The 21483-nt window shown below is 43.7% G+C and overlaps 1 protein-coding gene across 6 annotated transcripts in view; it reads right to left on the bottom strand.

Moving 5' to 3' along the window:
• Positions 1-3719: 3719 nt before the first annotated feature.
• The window catches only part of ZNF613 (zinc finger protein 613), a 61929-nt gene continuing 44165 nt past the window's right edge, over positions 3720-21483 (bottom strand). Inside the window, exons 1-5 of one of the 6 annotated variants that reach the window (XM_036104076.2) lie at positions 19223-19335; positions 13659-13852; positions 12027-12227; positions 11730-11822; positions 3720-7124 (exon numbers count right to left, since the gene is read on the bottom strand). In XM_036104076.2, coding sequence (XP_035959969.1) covers positions 5394-7124; positions 11730-11822; positions 12027-12227; positions 13659-13673 — 2040 coding nt within the window. In that variant the 5' untranslated portion in view covers positions 13674-13852; positions 19223-19335 and the 3' untranslated portion in view covers positions 3720-5393. Of the gene's footprint in view, positions 7127-11729; positions 11823-12026; positions 12228-13658; positions 13853-18916; positions 19030-19222; positions 19336-21483 lie in introns of those variants that run through there. The other 5 variants (XM_036104075.2, XM_078063415.1, XM_036104079.2 and 2 more) reach the window with 5 other exon arrangements.

The raw sequence follows: 21483 nt of genomic DNA, 5'->3' as shown, positions 1-21483 counted from the left end.
GTTAAGTGGCTGACAGAGGAAAGACCACTGATGAGGACCCTCTAAGTGACACAAGGGAGCTGTCCTCACCCAATGACACCAGGTTCCTATAATTCTTCAACATCACGTCCCGGTACAGGTCCTTCTGGGCGGGGGCCAGGAGCTGCCACTCCTCCCAGGTGAAGTCCACAGCCACATCCTCCAGTGTCAGCAAGTCCTGTAACAACAGGATCCTCTTTAACAGGAATGCTTCCCATTTATTTTTTTTTTTAAGATTTTTTTTTTAAGTAATCTCTAGACCCAATGCAGGGCTTGAACTCACATCCTTGAGATCAAGAGTCGCACGCTCTACCAACTGAACCAGCCAGGTGCACCTCCCTTTTATTGATACGGATGTCATGTAAAGGAAGTTATTCTGCTTATTGTCACCATATATGCTGCATCAATACAAGCAGTTTTCTAAAAAACATTGTAGGGGCACCTGGGTGTCTCAGTTGATTGAATGTCCAACTTTTGATTTCAGCTCAGGTCATGATCTCAGGGTCCTAAGACTGGCCCCATGTCAGGCTCCGTGCTAGGCGTGGAGCCTACTTAAGATTCTCTCTCACTCTCCCTCTGCCCCTCCCTCCCAACCTCCCTCTTCCTCTCTAAAAAGAAATGTTGTAAGGAATAAAGTATTTTAAAATGCCTAAAGAACAGGGCGCCTGGGTGGCTCAGTTGTTAAGCATCTGCCTTCGGCTCAAGTCATGATCCCAGGGTCCTGGGATCGAGCCCCACATCGGGCGCCCTGCTCATTGGGAAGCCTGCTTCTCCCTCTCCCACTCCCCCTGCATGTGTTCCTGCTCTTGCTATCTCTGTCTCTGTCAAATAAATAAATAAAATCTTTTTTAAAAAATGCCTAAAGAACAGGAACTATAAAGAGACAAGTAGGCAGATTTGAGGAGAAGAGTATTTCTGAAAAAAGAAATACATATTTTAAAAGCATATTAGAAGCATTGAAGGGATAATTAGTGGACTAGAAATTACCCAAAATGCAGCACTGAGCTACCGAAACTAGGGAGAATATTCTGTAAGGCCATGATAATTTGCTAGCGGGACTGAGAACTCACTGAAAGCTGTTACACTCACAGTTACAGTTTATTATAGTTAAAGGATATAGATTAACCTCAGCCAAGAAAAGTGGCACAAAGGGCAGAGTACAGGAAAGTTCCAAACATGGAGCGTCCAGCTGTCCTCCCACAATGGAGTCATGGGCAGTGCCACTTCCTCAGCATGAACTTGTGACAGTAGGCAGGGGAAAGTGCCAACAGGGAAAGCTCACCTGAGCCTTGATGTCCACTCTCTACTGGGGCTCGATCACATCAGCTGGGCAGGACACACACACGGCTGACTTCAGTCTCCAGCTTCTCCACAGGCTCAGGCACCATTTGACACACAGCCACCACCCCCAGGTCACACTGTGGCTTTTCCTTTGCTGTTTTAATCTCTATCCTTTCTATAGTAAATGTAACCTTGAGTATAACAAGTTTTCTGAGTTCTGAGTCTTCTTAGCAAATTATCAAACCTGAGGATGGTCTTGAGGACCCCCAACATAAAAGGGAACTCACTTGTTTGCTGAATATATATAATATATGCATAAATAACCATTTAAAATATATATATACATATTACCTTTACTTTTAAAAAAATTACCTACCTGATTCATGTAAGCATTTTAAAGACAAAAGTTTCAAATGATTATAGATAGGTAGGTAGGTAGGTAGGTAGGTAGATAGATAGATAATGAATGATTATTAACCCAATCTCTAGCCCCTTTCCCTTCCCTGAAAGTTCCAAGCTTCTAGTCAAGGGTGGTGGTCTTTCTGGTAAAAAGCCCCGATCCAGGATACATCCAGGAGCCCACCAAGAGTCACCTTATTAGAAGAAAAGACACTTCTATCACCAGGAAGTTTCAAGGGATTTAACAGCTCTGTGTAAGACACTCCTATCACCCCCGTGGCTCAGGAAATTACAAGGGTTTTAGGAGCTCTGAGTCAGGAACTGGGAGCAGAGACCAAATATGTATTTCTTATTATGTCACACTAAGCCTTGGAATCAAATATCTTGCTCAGGGACAACCTTAACCTTAACCACTTTCTACAAATGTCCTCATTTCCTCCAAATTCACAGGGTCCCTTATCCCCCAGCCTGCATCTCAGATATCAAGGCAATTTGGTCCAAGCCCCAGAAACTTCCTGACTCTTTGTAACATTATCAGAGGAAAAGGTGCACAGCCCAAAGGCAGGGATACTCCTGGGCAGAAATCAGTGAATGCAACTTTGAGAGACATTCAAGGCACATCCCTCCAAAAATCAACTCTCCTTTTCACTTGAACCTCCATGGTCCTCCATGAGGAACAGCTGAAGAGCTTCCACTTCATTTTCCAGCCTAAAGTACACACAAAGGGTGTGTGGTCATCTACAAGCCAAGGCGAGACCTCAGAAGGAACCAACCCTGTGGACTTGATCTCACACTTTAGCCTCCCGAACTGTGAGCAAGAAATGTCTATTGTTTCAACCACCGAGTCTGTGCTTTGTTATGACAGCCCAAGCAGACTAATACACCCACCCCCACTGAGCCAGACAAGGCAGAGTCTGGACCCCAACAGACCCCAAACCCTGACCTCAGTACCCTCACTCATCACCATGTGCAACAGCTGAGAACGTGGTACCCGGACCAAGGAGAAAGTGATGAGGCTTCAAATGTACAAAAGCATTTCCCTAAAATACACCAAGATGGAAATGGAACATTTCAGAATACTAGTAAGACAATGTGGTTATCATTTGGCAAACGGCACACTTAGTGTTAGTTAGAACTGATTTTTATGAAGGCGAGGGGGTGGAGCAGTAGAGGATGTAAGCTGAGACAACCTTCTTAAAGAGGATCATATGGAATCTATCGCACTAATATGTTTTATTTACCTGGGATACCAACCTCGGAAAGGTGAGTTCAGCACCTGGTCCTCAGGTTCAGGGTAGGCTGGGCAGCCCATTCAGGGACCCTGACTGCAGATTTAAGTAGGACGATGCCAACCACCATGATATGACATGCAGATTCACAAGACAAGGAGTGGAAAGAACTTGAAGACCGAGTCAAAGAAGAATCCATTTCTGATTCTTTGAAGAGCATCTGCCCCGCATCCATCCTGTTAGAGGCCATTAGTTTGCATGTGTTGTTCACCAGAGTATCCCATGTCTACAACAGTACCTGGCAAAATGCAGATGCTCAAAAAGATGTTTGTAGTAGTGAATGGAGTAATTGATTCGAGTTTGGAATTCAATTATGAAACAGCCACTTCATGGCAAATTTCCACTTTTTTCCCTTGTAAGTAGGACTCACTGTTTTTAAGCTCGATAGATCTTTACTGAAGCAAGGGAAAGAACCCTGAGTACAGAAGAGATGACACAGGCCCCACTGACACAGGACAATGAAGATGATGATGCTACATCACGTCTCCGTTCATCACATCACAGTGGAGCTGGGATCCCTGAGACTCTGGCAACTCTAACAGGTGGCAGACTGTGGACCGGGGTCAGGGCTCTTCTCCACGACATCTAACGGAATCTCACCTCCACCCATCTAACACACTGTCCTCAATTTTTAAAGTGATGTCATTTTCTTCCATTAATTGGGCTTGTTCTGTGGATCCTATTCCTTCACTGATCTGCCCCTTCTATATTGCCAGAGGCCTCTATTCAGGATTCTTTTTTTTTTTTTTTTTTTATGTTTCTTGGGATAATACTGATCTTTGAAATTTCTTTCCTATAGCTCCTTTCCTTCAGTGACAAAAATATGTTTGGTTGATTAGTCTGTTAGGTCATTAATAGGTCATACACTCACTTTCAATCATCTTTCAAAGCAATGTAATTCATTTCTATTTTGCTATGTGCTGGGGAATATAAAGCTATAAACTATCCAGATAGACATTTATAATTCAAGTGGAGAGATAAAATACGAACCTTTTAAAAAAGTCTCCATATCCTATTTTACATGTGTAAAACTAAGTGAATCCTTTCCTGCTCCAAGTAATAATATGCCCCTTGAAAAAGAAATTACCAGGATACTTTGTATCTTCTGTGGTATGTCCTTTTCAACTAATGTAGGTGTATACATCCTTTGATTACACATGCTGGAGGGTCAAATTGCTACACACATATAATCCAGCTTTAAAAAAACACCAGCTTTAAAAAAACACCAGCTTAGGGGCACCTGGGTGGCTCAGTCGGTTAAGTGTCTGCCTTCAGCTCAGATCATGATCCCAGGGTCCTGGGCTCGAGCCCCACATCAGGCTCCCTGCTTCTCCCTCTCCCTCTGCCTTCTACTTCCCCTGCTTGTGCTCTCTTTCTCAAATAAATAAATCTTTAAAAAAAAATGCCAGCTCAAAGGCAGCAAGGACTTTTGTTCAGTTCATCACTGTCAGCATCTGCAGGTTCTAGAACAGCACTAGGTAAAGGAAACAGTTGAAAAGTTTTTCTGAGTGGTGTGTGTACCGGATGGGAACTATCTTCTAGGGAAAGAACCTGGCTGACAGGTTGTGAGTTCTGAGCAGTTGTTCCTTTGGGTGAGATTTACAAAGTTAAACACATCCAAACACATGATGGTACGTTATTGAATCAAATGTATTCACTTTCCTTTTGAAGGCTGAAGGAGGGACTTCAGTAGCCTAAAATAAACTGAATAAATTTAGAACCAAAGAAACACAAGAGCTAACCATATAATGATCATGGGCGGGAATGAGAGATTCACACACCCCCAAAAAAGGGAGGGGGCGCACTGTTCTAACTCTAACCATTGATGTGCAATATATACCAATATATACCACCTCCTTTGAATTAAAGAGTGACCATCATATCAATGAGGAGTTTGATTCGAGGTATATTGTTCTAAAATGTACACTATGTACATTATCTGAAGTAAAATGATTTCAAACTTGTGGCAGAAATCTCTAAAACACTCATTTTCACAGGGCTTATTTGCTTTATGTATTTTCTGGTACTTTGCCGAAGATGTTCCACAGTTGGTGAGGTCAGTTTTGCTTCTGTATGATTTCCTCTGCCAACTGATGAGGCAGAATGCCCACCGACGGCCGTGCCACATTCACTGCCTTCAGAGCTCTTCCAACTGTTCTTCTCTGGTGTGAGATCTCTGACGCCTACTAAAGTCTTATTTCTGGGGAAGGACTTTTCCAGGGTCATTATATTTCTACCAGCTATGAGCTCACTGATGATATGTGACCTATGAAACACCAGTAAGGTCTATCTTTCCACAAAGGATTTTCCGATCTTTATACTATTTGTCTTTATACTATTCCTGGTCGTTATACTATTTGTCTCCGTATACACTTATCAGCCCAATAATGAGCAGGAAGGTTTTAGTCAAGGGTTTTCCACCTTGATCGTATCACACTTTATTCCTGTGTGCTTTCTGTGACATAAAATATGACGTAACTGATCAGTGAAGGCACTACCACATTCACTGCATTCAAAAGGCTTCTCTGTGCAAATTCTGTTATCTGCTGACGGTGCGCATCCGGCACCTGGCTGTCCCACGGTGGCTATGTTCCTGTCTGCTAGGAGGCCACGGAGGTGTGAGGAAGTCTGAGCTGCCACGGAAGGCATGTGCACGGACACCGTGTCAGCAGAGTCTTTCTCCTGCATGCTAGCATTGGAAAGGGGTGAACTATAGCTCTCTGGGAAAGGATTCTCCAATGCGACTGCACGTGCACCTTTCTCTCTTGCATGCAACATTCCCTTATGGTAAACAAGGCATGACAGGTGAGAGAAAGCCTTCCCACAGTCAGCACATCCATAGGGCCTCTCTCCTGTATGAGTTCTCCGGTGTCGGTTAAGGCACGACTTATCTCTAAAAGCCTTCCCACAGTCACTGCAGGTATAGGGTTTCTCTCCCGTGTGAATTCTCTGGTGGTTAATGAGACCAGACTTGTGTGAACAGGATTTTCCACACTCAGTACACACAAAGGGAGTCTTTCCAGTGTGAAATCGCTGATGTGATATGAGGCATGTCTTCTGGCTAAAGCCTTTCCCACATTCGGTGCATACATAGGGTTTCTCTCCAGTGTGAGTTCGTTGATGTATAAGGAGGTTGCCCTTCTGAATGAAACCTTTCCCACATTCACTGCATATGTAAGGCTTCTCCCCAGTATGCGTTCGCTGATGTACAATGAGATTGCCCTTCTGAATGAAGCCTTTTCCACAATCACTGCATATATACGATTTCTCTCCTGTATGGGTCTTCTGATGGGCATTGAGCTGTGACTTCCAGCGGAACGTTTTATCACATTCAGTGCATTCATAAGGTTTTTCTCCCGTATGAGTTCTCTGGTGTTCAACGAGCCTGGACTTTCTGGAGAATGCTTTGTCACACAGACTGCATTCGTGAGGCTTCTCTCCTGTGTGAACTCTCTGATGGTTAATGAGCCGGGACTTCTTGATGAAGCCTTTTCCACACTCACTGCACACGTAGGGTTTCTCTCCTGTATGGGTTTTCTGATGCGTAAGTAGCCGTGATTTCTTGGGGAATGCTTTGTCACATTCAGAGCACTCATACCGCTTTTCTCCTACGTGAGTTTTCTCATGTTCAGTGAGTCTGGACTTCCTGGAAAAGGCTTTCCCACACACGCTGCACCCATGAGGCTTTTCTCCTGTGTGAACTCTCTGATGACCCATGAGCCGAGACTTCTTGAAGAAGCCTTTTCCACACTCACTGCACACATGGGGCTTCTCTATCTTTTCAGTTCTTTGATGCTTGATGAATTGGGAATTTGTATTCATAGAATTCCCACATTCAGGAAATTTAATTTCAATACAATACTGGTCATGCTTTGTATGGGATAAGGATTTCGTATCCCCATTAACCTCAATGAGGTTCTTTACTTCATAGCTTCTGTTCTGGTTGACTAAACTTAAATTTGATTTCAGTGTTTTCCCATTAAAGTCAAAGATATCATGATTTTGCCTTAAGGGAAAATTACTTTTACTCTGATGAATGACATTTCCGAATGCATTATGTTCATGGCATTGTTTCATTCTCTTTGGACATCTTTGATTTTGCAAGTGCCCCTGTAGATGACCATCATCTTTCTTGATCTCTAGGAAAAAAGAGAAGAATGAATCTTTCCATGAGCTTGGTATATAATAAAACTATTTCACAAATGGCTTTGTGTAGGCTGGCTCTTTATTGATAACACTATGACCTCATTTTAAAGAAAGTCCAAGTAAATATGTTTGTTATCACTTGGACAAAGGTTAAACACAGTAATATAAGCAAAAAAAATACAAATAAAAATAGTCGGTGCATGAACAAGGTTAGATCACTCAAAATGAATAAACATAGACTTGGTTGCCTTTTTTTTAAGATTTATTTATTTTAGAGAGAGTGAGAGAGCACCAGCAGGAGGGGCAGAAGGAGAAGGAGAATTTCAAGCAAACTCCACACTGAGTGCCCAACATGGGGCTTGATCCTAGGACCCTGAGATCATGACCTGAGCCAAAGTCAGACAACCGACTGAGCCACCCAGGCGCCCCGGTTTACTGTTCATTTTGACAATTAATTTCACACAGTTCAGAACTATAGCACAAGATGCCTCATTCAAGAGGTGCCTGGATGGCTCAGTCAGTTGGGCATCCAACTCTTGATTTCAGCTCAGGTCATGATTTCGGGGTTGTAAGATCAAGCCCTGGATTGGGCTCCGTGATGAGTATGAAGCCTGCTTAAGATTCTCTCTTTCCCTCTGCTCCTCCCCCGGCTCACATGTGCTCTCTCTCAAAAAAAAAAAAAAAAAAAAAAAGATGCCTCATTCAAAAGCTGAACCTCTATATATTACATGCCAATTCATCCTCTATTTGGTACTAAAATCTTACTCCTAGAATATATTGCTTTACTTCTCACTAAATTCAATTTCTTCCAGCACATATGAAGATTGTGGTTCACCAACTAGGCTCAAGAGGGCCTGCTTAGGGCATTATATATAGACTAGCCCAGGCCATCACCCAAATCTAACAAAAATACACTCTCAAAAGGGGTCTGGGTACCATATTAGGAAACCCTGCATTTCACAAATAGCCATCATTCTGATAGCTAGTTGTCCAAGGCTCTTCTTAATCTGTACGCATATCACAGGAGATCTACTCAATCCATATTTCTATCTCTAGTCCTAAACTCTCCCGGGACTCCTCAGGTATATCCAAACACAGCATGCTGCACCTGGATGTGCATGAGCACGGTCTAATGACGTACGATGCCCAAAACAGAGCCCCTGACTTCTCAACCCACACCTCCACACGTCATCTTCATCTCAGAAATGGCAACTCCCTCCTCCCAGACTCACACCAAAAAGACTTAACCATCATCCTGCTTTTGTATTTTCTCTCACACCCTCCATCTACTTCAGTAGGAATTCATTTCTGCCCTCTTTATAAACACATTGAGAAGCTGACCGACCCTCACCCTCTCTCCGCAGGTGTCTTAGACTATAGCAACAGGTTCCCAGCTGGATTTTAGGCTTCAACCCGTCTGCTACCGTCTCCTTTCTATGAAGAGTCAAAGCCATCGTTTTAAGTATAAATGATTTCACATTTGTCTTCTACTGAAAACACCCTATTGTTTTCTTCTTGTTATTTAAAAATATCAAGCCCTTGAAATGTCCTTCCAAGGTCCTACACGAGCTGTGTACTCCAAACTCCAGCCACTACCCCACTGCCCTTATCTCCACATGATCACCAGCCACACCCTCTGGCTCCGTTCCCTGTATTCACACAGGCTTCCCTGACATTCCTCAAACACCTCCTGCCTTAGGCATTTGACTTTTTTTTTTTTAAGATTTTATTTATTTGAGAGAGAGCAAGAGAGAACAGAAGCAAGGGGGTGGGAGAGGGAGAAGGGAGCAGGGAGCCTGACGTGGGCCTTGATCCCAGGACCCCGGGATCATGACCTGAGCCGAAGGCAGAAGCTTAACCAACTAAGCAATCCAGGCGCCCCAGCCTTGGGCCTTTAACTCACCATTTTGTCTACTTGGAGCTCAATTCACCCAAGGCCTCATATCCCTCATACTGCTGCTCAAAGGCATCTTACCAAAGAGGTACTCCCATTCCCCGAAGACCTAAGATTAGAGGCCCCAGCTAGACTCCCAGGTGCTACAGCGGCTCCAGGGCTTTGCCCACTATTCCACTGCTGTCCCACTGATCTTCCCGGCACTTTTCACCACAAGACATATTCGTTTATTCTGACTAATTTTGTTTCTCCTCATACAAACTCATCTCCAAAAAGAATTTTGTTGTTGCTGCTGTTGTTGTTCACAGCTGTTGGGGCCCATGTGTAACAGGCTACCAAAACAAAACAAAACAAAACAAATTTAAGGTAATCAAAAATATTTAAAACAATGAACCAAGGAAAGATCCTCATGTATGGAACACATTAAGGAGACTCCTTCAAATATAGTTGACCTTGACTTTAGGAAAAGGGAAACAAACTCTATATAAGCAAGAGCTGTATCACGGAGATTGTTGATCGAAGAGAAATTTCCTTCCTATTAGACTGGTAATATGGGGCACCTGGGTGGCTCAGTCAGCTAAGCATCTGCCTTTGGCTCAGGCCATGATCCAGGGGTCCTGCTATCGAGCCCCACATTGGGCTCCCTACTCAGCAGGGAGGCTGCTTCTCCCTCTCCCTCTGCCCCTCCCACCACTCATGTTCTCCCTCTCTCAAATAAATGAATAAAATCTTAAAAAAAAAAAGACTGGTAATATGATTAGTTGGGACTTAATGTTACTGATTATCATAAGGAAAAGGAAAGATTTAAGGGAATGAATCCAGCAGTCTCATTTAAAATGGACTAAAATAATGATCAGAATGAATAATTATACAAGGAAATTAAAGCAAAGCAGGCATGGGGTTTAATGATGTGGTCTGGGCTGGGAACAAAAAATGACAAATTTTAAGAAATCAGCAGGAATAGCAAAGACTTTACATAAGGAAGCTGAGAAGGTCAGGAAGCGTCTAGAAAAAAACACACTTCACCGCCCCTGGTTCCCACAGAGAGCCGCTACAACTCTTACAATCTCCTAAGTGATAAGAGCACTCAGAGTTCTCTGAGCTGTTGTAGCAAGTAAGCAAATCCAGGGGGAGGAGGTCACGGGAACCTCCGATTTGTAGCCAAGACAGACAGAAGTTGTGAGTAACCTGGGGACCTACTAACTGTGATTGATATCTAAAGTGGGGGGCAAAAAAAGAATACCCTTTTCCTCAATCAGTAAGTGTGATTACTCTTTCCAGAAAAATAAAAAAATACGGGCGCCTGGGTGGCTCAGCTGGTTAAGTGTCTGCCTTCTACTCAGGTCATGATCCCAGGGTCCTGGGATCGAGCCCCGAGTCAGACTCCCTGATCAGCGGGGAGCCCGCTTCTCCCTCTCCCTCTGCCTGCCACTCCCCCTGCTTGTGCTCTCTCTGTCAAATATATAAATAAAATCTTTTAGGAAGGAAGGAAGGAAAGAAGGAAGGAAGGAAGAGAAAGAAAGGGGGAGGGAGGGAAGGGAGGAAGGAGGAAGGAAGGAAGGAAGGAAGGAAGGAAGGAAGGAAGGAAGGAAGGAAAGAAAGAAAGAAAGAAAGAAAGAAAGAAAGAAAGAAAGAAAGAAAGAAAGAAAGAAAGAAAGAAAGGAAAGAAAGAAAGAAAGAAAAGAAAGAAAAGAAAAGAAAAAAGAAAAGAAAAGAAAGAGAAAGAGAAAGAAAGAAAGGGAAAGAGCGAAACAAAGGAAGAAAGAGAGAAGTAAGTGGGGGGCAATCTCATGTGACGGAGCCCTTAACCTGTGGGATCTGACGCTACCTCCAGGTAGATAATGTCAGAATTGAGGTAAATCGTAGGACACCTGCCTCGTGTCACAAAGAACTGCTTGGTGTGAGGAAAACTGCCAACACGTGGTGTCAGAAGCACTGTGTGTGGTGGTGGTGTCAGAGTAAAGAAGACACAAGAGGTCTTCCTACACAGCCAGGATGTAAGACATAAAGAACAGCAGGTACTGTGGACTGAATGTTTATGTCCCCCCCAATTCACATTGTTGAAATTCTAACTCCTAATCAAAAATGGAGGTGAATGTTAAGAAGGGAAGCTGACATTACCCAAAGGGGCAGGAAAGTGCAGCAGTCAGACAGTGCTCACAACAAACATTCCTCTTTGGAGAGAGGTGAGGAAGGCAGACTTTTGTAACAAGAGAAGCAGAAGGAACAGGGGGTGACACAATGCTGGGAGAAGGGTGGTAAGATTTGAGATTTTTTTTAATATTTTATTTATTTATTTGACAGAGAGAGACAGCGAGAGAGGGAACACAAGCAGGAGGAGTGGGAGAGGGAGAAGCAGGCTTCCCGCTGAGTGGGGAGCCCGATGTGGGACTCGATCCCAGGACTTTGGGATCATGACCTGAGCCAAAGGCAGACGCTTAACGACTGAGCCACCCAGGCGCCCCAAGATTTGGGAATTCTAAAAAGAAATCTAGAGAGAAAATTAATGGAGACCTATATGAAACAAACAGGGATTGAACCCAAGAAGTGATAAGTGCTCTAAGCACCTCAAAGAAAAAGAGCCCTTCTCGGGGAGATTCCTGGAGCTCTGTTCACATGTCCTCAGACACCCCTGCAGCTGTGACAGGTCTGAGTGACTAAATACGAATTCCTTGCCACCATCCTTGCAGGTTTTCTCTCACCTGGACGGATTCGACTGGGGATCTCATGTTCTGTCGTCCACAGTTCCCCTTGTTGCAATCTGGAGAGTGCATCTGGCTTGCTGGCCATGTACCCTGTGCGTGGGAAATGACAGAAGAGGTAGGCTCTGTGAACTGGGCTGGGGTCTGCCAACACAGAGCAATATTATATTTTAGGAGCCACGCAATTTGCAGATCGGCAAAGCTAAAGATCTTCTCTCAGGACGGGCCCATTATACCCTCGAATCTGGGGCCAGAGAGGGGACTGAGAACCTACACTTCTGAGAGGCGCACACACACCAGAGATCTCGGAAGCTGCGAGAGGAAAGGCCACTGATGGGTCCCTCTGAGTGACACAGGGGAGCTGTCCTCACCCACTGACACCAGGTTCCTATAATTCTCCAACATCACATCCCGGTACAGGTCCTTCTGGCTGGGGCCGAGGAGCTGCCACTCCTCCCAGGTGAAGTCCACGGCCACGTCCTCCAGTGTCAGCGATTCCTGTAACGACACGGTCCTGTGTCATGTGAGTGTTCCTCTAGTTATTGAAATGGAAGGAATATAAAGGAAGTTGCTGTGCTCATGTTCACCACATAGGTGTTTTGATTTTTTGTTAAAGATTAATCTATTTATTTTAGAGGGAGAGAGAGCATGCAAGCGGGGGGCAGAGGGAGAGGGAGAGAATCTCGAGCAGACACCCTGCTGAATGCAGAGCCCTACAAAGGGCTCAATCCCAGGATCCCGAGATCATGACCTGAGCCAAAATCAAGAGTCGGCCATAACCGACTGAGCTCCAGGCGCCCCAGGTGTCTTGATTTTTTTTTTAACTACATTGTTATAGAAGCAAAAATACATCCACATTCAATCCTATATATAACAAAATACTCTGTGATCATGCAGTAGCATTCAACAAATCACTAGTTTCTGTAATAAGTAGCCATTAAATTCTCCTGCTAAACTGAAAACATTTCCAATATATGTATTTGAAGTATTAGCTCTACATACATGAAAAAGAACCTTACTTTTGCTATAGGACTTTGTAATCATTGGAATTTTTTTTATCTTTAAAATATATTCAGGGACTTTTACAGGATTAAATTTTAAAAGGTAATAAAAGAGGAGGCAGTAGGAATTGGCTTTGAACATGAGCAAGAAGCATGTACTACCTTACATAAGAGGAAGTTCAAAAGCAAACCCTCTGGATCCCAACAACCTTGACAGACAACAGCACCTTCAACCCCCTACTGCCGTATCTGAACTCAAACACCCAATTTAGCCACTTGTTCATACAGGACCTTTGAAAGTCATTTTCAACCTTCAACCCTTCCATTTTCTTAGGTCACCTAGGTTTTATTTCTAGATTAGCCCTGACAGCTACAAGGCTGGGTCCATGGGTCACCGTTATGATGCCAGGAAGAACTGTGCCCACTGAGTTCTCTTGGTCTATTCTCAAAGAGCTCTTCGAGAAACCTTCTTTTGCACTGAGGAGAAAGCTGAAGCTGAGCACAAGACACTGTCTACCATATCACGTCTAGGAAGCACCATTAAACAAAAGTCCTGACACCCAAGTGCCATGAACTATAGAGTGACATCCTTGTGGAACCAGGCTGCTTTCTCCTCCGTGATTGCATATCCTGTGATCATCATGATTCTCCAATTGTGATGGCCGCCGGAGCTATCAGACATACGCTGACAGCTACGCAGCCTGCAGGATGCTCCAGTCACCTGTGATGTTCTGACATGAGTCATTTAGTGTGGATCCTAGGAACAATATATTCCCGATCCTATCTGCCTTGATACTGAAGTTGGAATCTAAATCTATTTCTGCACAAGTCCTACTTTACCAATTTATACTTTTCCATTTAATTCAATTGAGTTTTAAAGTCCTCCAGATCAATCACAGAATGAAGTAAAAGAATAAAACTAAGTCACCTGGTCCTTAATCATTTTCTTCTGTGACTGGAAACACCCAGTAAAGGGGACTTGTGTTTAGTTTCTTCTTGAATTCCCCTGAATTCCTGAAATCTTGGTCTCTGCTCAATGGTGTCCCCACAATGACCACACACTGGTCCTGAGACCTCCTTGCTTTACTTGTTGGATCTTGCTCCTAGAGTAGGACCTGTGGGCTGAAAAGTAAATTTACTTTGAGTACACATTTCCTCTGGGCCAGGATGTTATCCCTGCTACTGCCCCTCACCGGATTTCAAGGCCATCTGTCCCTTTATTTGAAATCCCAGAGGCTACTGCACTCTGGAGCAATGAAACACCAGATTGTGAGTATGTGAGCATTTTCTTTTTTTTTTTTTTTTAAAGATTTTATTTATTTATTTGAGAGAGAGAGCACAAGAGGGGGGAGCGGGAGAGGGAGAAGCAGACTCCCTGCTGAGCAGGGAGCCCGATGCAGGACTCGATCCAGGGTCTCCAGGATCATGACCTGAGCCGAAGGCAGTTGCTTAACCAACTGAGCCACCCAGGCGCCCTATGTGAGCATTTTCTTCGATGAAATGGAAGTGGAGTCTGTGAAAGGAGAGGAGAACCAGCACAGCATGACGCCCCACAGCAGAGTGGCTTCTCACACAGTTTTTAGAGGAGAACATGTAAAAGGTGAGGATTTGGACATCTATTCCTTTAAGACCAAGTGTGCTCATGTACACGTTTTTGTACACACCTCAGTTTAAAGACAAACATGCTCAGCAAAGAATTACCTAACAAACCATTTTCACTAATCATCATGTGAAAGGAAACAAAGGCAAATCAAGAGAAAAAAGTTAAAGCATATAGAACAAGACTATTCTTTCTGGCTATATACACATTGAGTGAAAGTATAAAAACATGCATTATATAGAACAAGTTCAAGAAAGCCATTATGTTTGGGGAGGGAGGGGGTGGATTAGAGGCCATCACTTAAGTTGCATTTACAGTCAGTTTATTTCTTTAAAAAAGTACTAATGACCAAAATGACAAAACAAAATTAATCATAATCATGTACATCATGGAGGAAAATCCCACTGAATGAAAATGGCAGAGTGGGAAGTTCCAAGGCCTGTACCACCACAGAAACATTGAAACAAGTAAGAACTGTCAGAATAAAGAACAAAACAAAACCTTTATCATAACTCTGAAAAACAGTCACAGGTTTATAGCAGCAGAGTGATTGCTCAATCAAGAAAGAGGCAACTTAAAAATGGTAGGAAAGCTCTGTGCCATTTTTATTTGCCCCTGCTTCACTCCCTCCCCAGTTTGGTAGTAGTCCTAGAGATGGGAGCCAGCATTCCCAGTGGGGGACTCTGGTTCCTGGTCCTGGAATGAGTAGAGAAGACTGTATTTGCAAAGAATTGTGTTTAACTGTTCCAACCTGTGTGAGGCCTACCTGAAGGACTAATGCAGTACGCTCATCCCTCTAATTTGGACCTCACACAAGATGGAAAAGCAATGGGTGGCTCTCAAAAACAATGTAAGGTGGGGGCGCCTGGGTGGCTTAGTTCGTTAAGCAACTGACTTGATTTCGGCTCAGGTCATGATCTCAGGGTCGTGGGATCAAGCCCCAAGTCAGGCTCTGCATTCAGCATGCAATTTGCTTGAGATTCTCTCTCCCCCTCGCTCTGCCACTCCCCCCTCACATGTGTACCCTCTAAATAAATAAATAAATAAAACCTTAAAAAGACACACAAAACAATATAAGGTGGACAAACAACCTATAGCTGCCTGGGACAAAAGATTATAGTTGAGGCACAGTTGAAAGGCCAGGAGATAAAGCTGGGAAAGGCCAGGAGAAAAAGCTGGGAAAAGAGTTTCTTAGGGAACTTAAGCCATTCAAAAGCCCCAGGGTATACTGGGGAATTTATAAAGCCTGTTTTTCTTACAAAAAAGGAAAAGGAAATAACAAGTGTTGGTGATTATGTGGAAGAAATGGAAGCCTCATAACGGCTAAAGGAAATGTAAAATGGCACAGCCACTTTGGAAAATAGTCTGGTAATTCCTCCAACAGTTAAACATATTTACCATGTGACCCAGCAATTTCACACCAGGTTTATATCCAGAAGTAAAAGCATGTCCACACAAAAGTTTGTACACACAAAACACAATGAGATATCACGTTGACACCTGTCAGGATAATAAAAATCAAAACACAAGAAACAAGTATTGGCGGGGCGCCTGGGTGGCTCAGTTGTTAAGCGTCTGCCTTCAGCTCAGGTCATGGTCCCAGGGTCCTGGGATCGAGCCCCACATCAGGCTCCCTGCTTGGCAGGAAGCCTGCTTCTCCCTCTCCCTCTCCTCCTGCTGTGTTCCCTCTCTCACTGTGTCTCTCTCTGTCAAATAAATAAAATCTTTAAAAAAAAAGATTAAAAAAAAAAAAAGAAACAAGTATTGGCGAGGATGTCAAAAAATAGGAACCCTCATACATTGCTGGTGGGAATGCAAACTGGTATAGCCACCATGGAAGACATTACAGAGATTCCTTAAAAGACTAAAAATAGAACAACCTTATGACCCAGTAACTGCACTACTGGGTACTTACCCAAAGAGTATGAAAACACTAATTCAAAGGGATATATGCACCCCTAGGTTTACTGCAGCATTATTTACAATAGCCAGATTATGGAAGCAAACTAAATGTCCATTGACAGACGAATGGATAAAGAAAATGTGGTGTGTATATATATGTGTGTGTGCATGTATATATACATAACAACACATATATTTATTATAACTATATATAATATGTATGTATTATATACATAATATATATAATATATTATGGAATATTATTGGTATATGTTGCTATTTTATGGTATATATTATATATATAACATGTATATTATATATATAATGGAATATTATTCAGCCATAAAAAAGAATGAAATCTTGCCGTTTGCAACAATATGGATGGATCCACAGAGTATAATGCTAAGTGAAATAAGCCACTCAGAGAAAGACAAATACCATATGATTTCATTCATACATGGAATTTAAGAAACAAAACAATGAACAAAAAAAAAGAGACAAACTGGAGCACCTGGCTGACTCAGTCGAAAAAACCTGCAACTCTTGATGTTTGGGTCATGAGTTCAAGCCCCATGTTGGGTGCAGAAATTACTTAAATAAACTTAAGAGAGAGAGAAACAAACCAAAAAACAGACTCTTAACTATTGAGAACAAAATGATGGCTACCAACAGGGGAACTGGTGAAACAGATGAAGGGGATTAAGAGTACACTTATCTTGATGAGCACTGAGTAATATATGGAATTGTTGAATTACTATATTGTACAAATTAATTAACACTATGTTAATTACAATGGAATTTTCTTTTAAGTTTGTACACAAATGTTTAAGGAGATTTATTTATTTATTTATTTTTAAAATATTTTATTTGTTTATTTGACAGAGAGAGAGAGCACAAGCAGGCAGACAGGCAGAGGGAGAGGGAGAAGCCAACTCCCCACCGAGCAGAGAGCCCTACAGGAGGCTTGATCCCAGGACCCCTGGATCATGACCTGAGCCGAAGGCTGATGCTTAACCGACTGAGCCACCCAGGTGCCCCAGGAGCATTATTTATAATAGCCAAAATGTGGAAACAACCCAAATATTCTTCAGCTGATGAAAGGATAAACAAAATGTTCTAGGGGCGCCTGGGTGGCTCTGTCGTTAAGCGTCTGTCTTCGGCTCAGGTCATGATCCCAGGGTCCTGGGATCGAGCCCATGTCGGGCTCCCTGCTCAGTGGGAAGCGTGCTCCTCCCTCTCCCACTCTCCCTGCTTGTATTCCCTCTCTCACTGTGTCTCTCTGTCAAATAAAATCTCAAAAACAAAACAAAACAAAAAAAACTATGAACTTTCTAATAAAAATCAGAGGGAATGGGAAGTTCATAATACTAAAAATTCAGTGAAGTAAGCAGAAATAAAATAAGTATTTTTAATGTAATTGCTCTTCTAAGAGATAGTAAATTGAAAGAGAACAAAAAGTTAAAAAACACTTCACAATGGCAAAAAATTAAAGATCAAGGTGGGCAGGAGGAACAGGAAACCACATGCACAGGTAAATGGAGAATCATAATCTACTTTCAAAAGTGATAACTGAATATTTAAGTATTTAAATTCTATGTAGGGGCACCTGGCTGGCTTAGTCGATGGAGCATGGAACTCTTGATCTCAGGGTTATGAGTTTGAGAACCACCTTGGGTGTAGAGATTACTTAAACATAAACATCTTTAAATTCTACCTAAATGAATGCAGAGATTAAGTGATTCCGGTCACAATGGCACAGATTTGCCTCCTGACGGTATATACTGTTACATTAGTTTAAAAAAAAATTTTTTTAAAGAAAAAACTTATGTTTATTATATAGTATTTATGACATGAAACTAAATATTGAGGCAAATTATACCAGTGTTTCAGCAGGTTATTGGAACTGTGAAACATAGAAAAATAAAGACTGAAGAGGAAATAAATGAAAAAAGTTAACAGATACTAACATTAGGGAATAGAATTGGGGTAACAGCAATGTTAGTTTACTTGTGTTACAACGGCACCGAAAAGAAACTTTTCCAAGTGCGTGTGCGTATGCTTACACACAGAGAACCTGCAGAAAGGGCAAAATCCTCATCTTTAGTAGAAACCACTTTGGTTGTCTTTAATCCTCCATCTCCAACCAAGCTCTCGTAACTATGGGGTCGAGAGGAGAGGTGTAAAGCCAAAGGAAAACTAGGGGCTTGGATTGGAGGGAAAGAAACCGTGGAACCCCAACCCATCCAGCAATCTACTTCAGCCGTCACAAACCGCTCCAGAGCCGACACACCTGGACCTCCCCCACCCCCGAAATAAGCCCGAAACACCAGGGTTCGCTGGCCGTGCGCCCCAGCTCGTCACGGAGCCGCAGGGTAAAACCCGAATCCGAGGTGGACAACACTTTCACTGATAAAAACCACCCGCTCCCTAGTCTTCAATCACTGGGCGCTACAGACAAACCAAACCCTGACCACGGACTCGGAAACGCTGATCTCCACACACCTGTAGTCACTGACCCCCACAATCCCTCAGGACCGACTCCAAAGCCACCGCACCCACAGACACCCCGTCACGGGCTCCCACTTGCTTCCTCTCCCCAACGGACCTCACTCCTGCACCCGCCCGGGAACCCACAGACACCTTGGTCCTCTCATCCCGCTCCATAAGCCGAACCATACACAGACCTGCTTTCCTAGCGACCCCACCGCGACCGCCTACAAGCAGCATTTCCGCGAACACTGCTGCCGCGCCCATGCCCGGCCTCCGCGACGGCGGCCGAGGAGGACCAGAGGCGTTTCTGCGGAGCGTGGCCGCCTGGACTTCCGGCTTTTCCTGGAGTCAATATGTCTGCGCCCATCTGGCTACCGGTCCCCGCGGCGGCCATCCTTCAGTAATCGACGTACGGAAGGCGAAGTGGCCGTTTTGGTCCGAAGAGCCAGGTGAGGCTCCGTACAGGGAAAACCTACCGAAAATAATCCCCTTTCTCTCACCTTAAATCCTGCGCTGCAAACTGCACTGATTTTCAGAAGCTCGAACTTACACAAGTCAAACGTGGGGTAGGGTAGTCCACCTCAGCGGGTTGGCGAGAAAGGTAATCCACTTTGCACGAAGAAGGATTTGGAAAACACACAAGGCGAAGCCATCTTAGAAGTTAGGTATCCCGGCGCCTGGGTGGCTCGGTCGTAAGCGTCTACCTTCCGCTCAGGTCGTGATTCCAGGGTCCTGGGATCGAGCCCACCTCGGGCTCCCTGCTTAGTGGGGAGTCTGGTTCTCCCTCTGCCCCTGCTTGTGTCCCCTCTCTCGCTGTGTCCCTTTCTGTCAAATAAATAAAATCTTTTTTTTTTTTTAATTTATTTATTTGACAGAGAGAGCGAGCGAGAGCAGGAACACAAGCAGGGGGAGTGGGAGAGGGAGAAGCAGGCTTCCCGCCGAGCGGGGAGCCCGATGCGGGGCTCGATCCCAGGACCCTGGGATCATGACCTGAGCTGAAGGCGGACGCTTAACGACTGAGCCACCCAGGCGCCCCTGTCAAATAAATAAAAGCTTAAAAAAAAAAAAAGTTAGGTATCCGTACAAAAATAAAAAATCTTTCAACGGACTAAAAAGAGCAAACATAAAGGCCAAAGGACAAATACCCTGGGAACGCTTCTGACTGGATATGGAGGCTGAGAGGAAGATTTTTGAGGACAAAAAAGTATCTGGAGAAGCACGCACGGTACAGGGAGAGTGATGATGCCATGCATGGAAGTGAACAAACAGCGACTGGGAGAAACCAAGCCCTCCCTGTGGGGAGACACAGTTACGGCCCAGAAAGGTGAGGAGAGCGGTCCCAAGCCAATGTCCAGGTGGCAAGTTATTCACACGTGAGAGCTGGCTCCCACGTGGAGCCCGTGCCAAGGGCGGGGCTTTCTGAGAACCAAGGGCCAGAATTTCTGGAAGGAAGAAATAAAACAACTCCAGGGAGAATTTAAAAGTTGTACAAGAAAGGAAAAATAATCCTAGTACACTACATGGCTGAGCTATAAATAGTATTTACATAGTCATCATAATGTAAACACCAAATCTAATCCAACCAAGATTAACATATAACTCCTGGAAGAATGAGGAAAAGTAAATCCCTATGTGCAGAGAACTGTATTTGCAGGAAGAGTTATTCTGAAGTTTCCTTTATTATTATTATTTTTTATTATTATTTATTTATTTGACAGAGAGAGAGAGACAGTGAGAGAGGGAACACAAGCAGGGGGAGTGGGAGAGGGAGAGGCAGGCTCCCTGCTGAGCAGGGAGCCCGATGCGGGGCTCGATCCCAGGACCCTGGGATCATGACCTGAGCCGAAGGCAGACGCTTAACGACTGAGCCACTCAGGCGCCCCCCTGAAGTTTCCTTTATGATAAATCTATGGATAAAGCCCCCAAATTAAAAATCCACTGTTAGTATATCCATATTACTTAAACCATCAAAATCTTTAAAAGAATAAAAATCCTTTCAAAACTAACTCAAGCTTAAAGAGAATTGCAAAATAAAACAGAATCATGGGGCGCCTGACTGGCTCAGTCAGAAGAGCATGCGACTCCTGATCTCTAGGTTGTGTGTTCAATCCCCATGTTGGGTGTAGAGATTACTTAAATAAATAAATTAAAACTGAGAACCACATGAGGCAGCAATTCCACTCCTAGATATTTACTCAAAAACAATGATATGTCCTTAGGAAGACTTACACAAGAAAATTCATAGCACCTTTATTCATAATAGCCCCAAACTAGGGTGTGTGTCAATATAGGAGAATGGGGGTAGAATAATAGTTATAAATACACACAAAGTAAACAAGCAGCTTATAAAATTAAAGAAAAACTGAAATAAGATTTTTTTTTTTTTTTAAGATTTTATTTATTTATTTGACAGAGAGAGACACAGCGAGAGAGGGAACACAAGCAGGGGGAGTGGGAGAGGGAGAAGCAGGCTTCCCGCGGAGCAGGGAGCCCGATGCGGGGCTCGATCCCAGGACCCTGGGATCATGACCTGAGCTGAAGGCAGACGCTTAACGACTGAGCCACCCAGGCGCCCCTGAAATAAGATTTTTTTAAAAGATTTATTTATTTCAGGGGCGCCTGGGTGGCTTAGTCCATTGAGCATCTGCCTTCAGCTTGGGTCATGATCCCAGGGTCCTGGGATTGAGCCCCGCAGGATTGAGCCTGCTTCTACCTCTACCTCTGCCTGCCACTCCCCATGCTTGTGCACTCTCGCTCTCTC

The sequence above is a fragment of the Halichoerus grypus genome, chromosome 15 (genome assembly GCF_964656455.1).
Source record: "Halichoerus grypus chromosome 15, mHalGry1.hap1.1, whole genome shotgun sequence".
In the NCBI taxonomy this organism is placed as follows: domain Eukaryota; kingdom Metazoa; phylum Chordata; class Mammalia; order Carnivora; family Phocidae; genus Halichoerus; species Halichoerus grypus.
The sequence above is the reverse complement of the archived record's forward strand: the minus strand, read 5'-3'. Positions and strand labels throughout refer to the sequence as shown.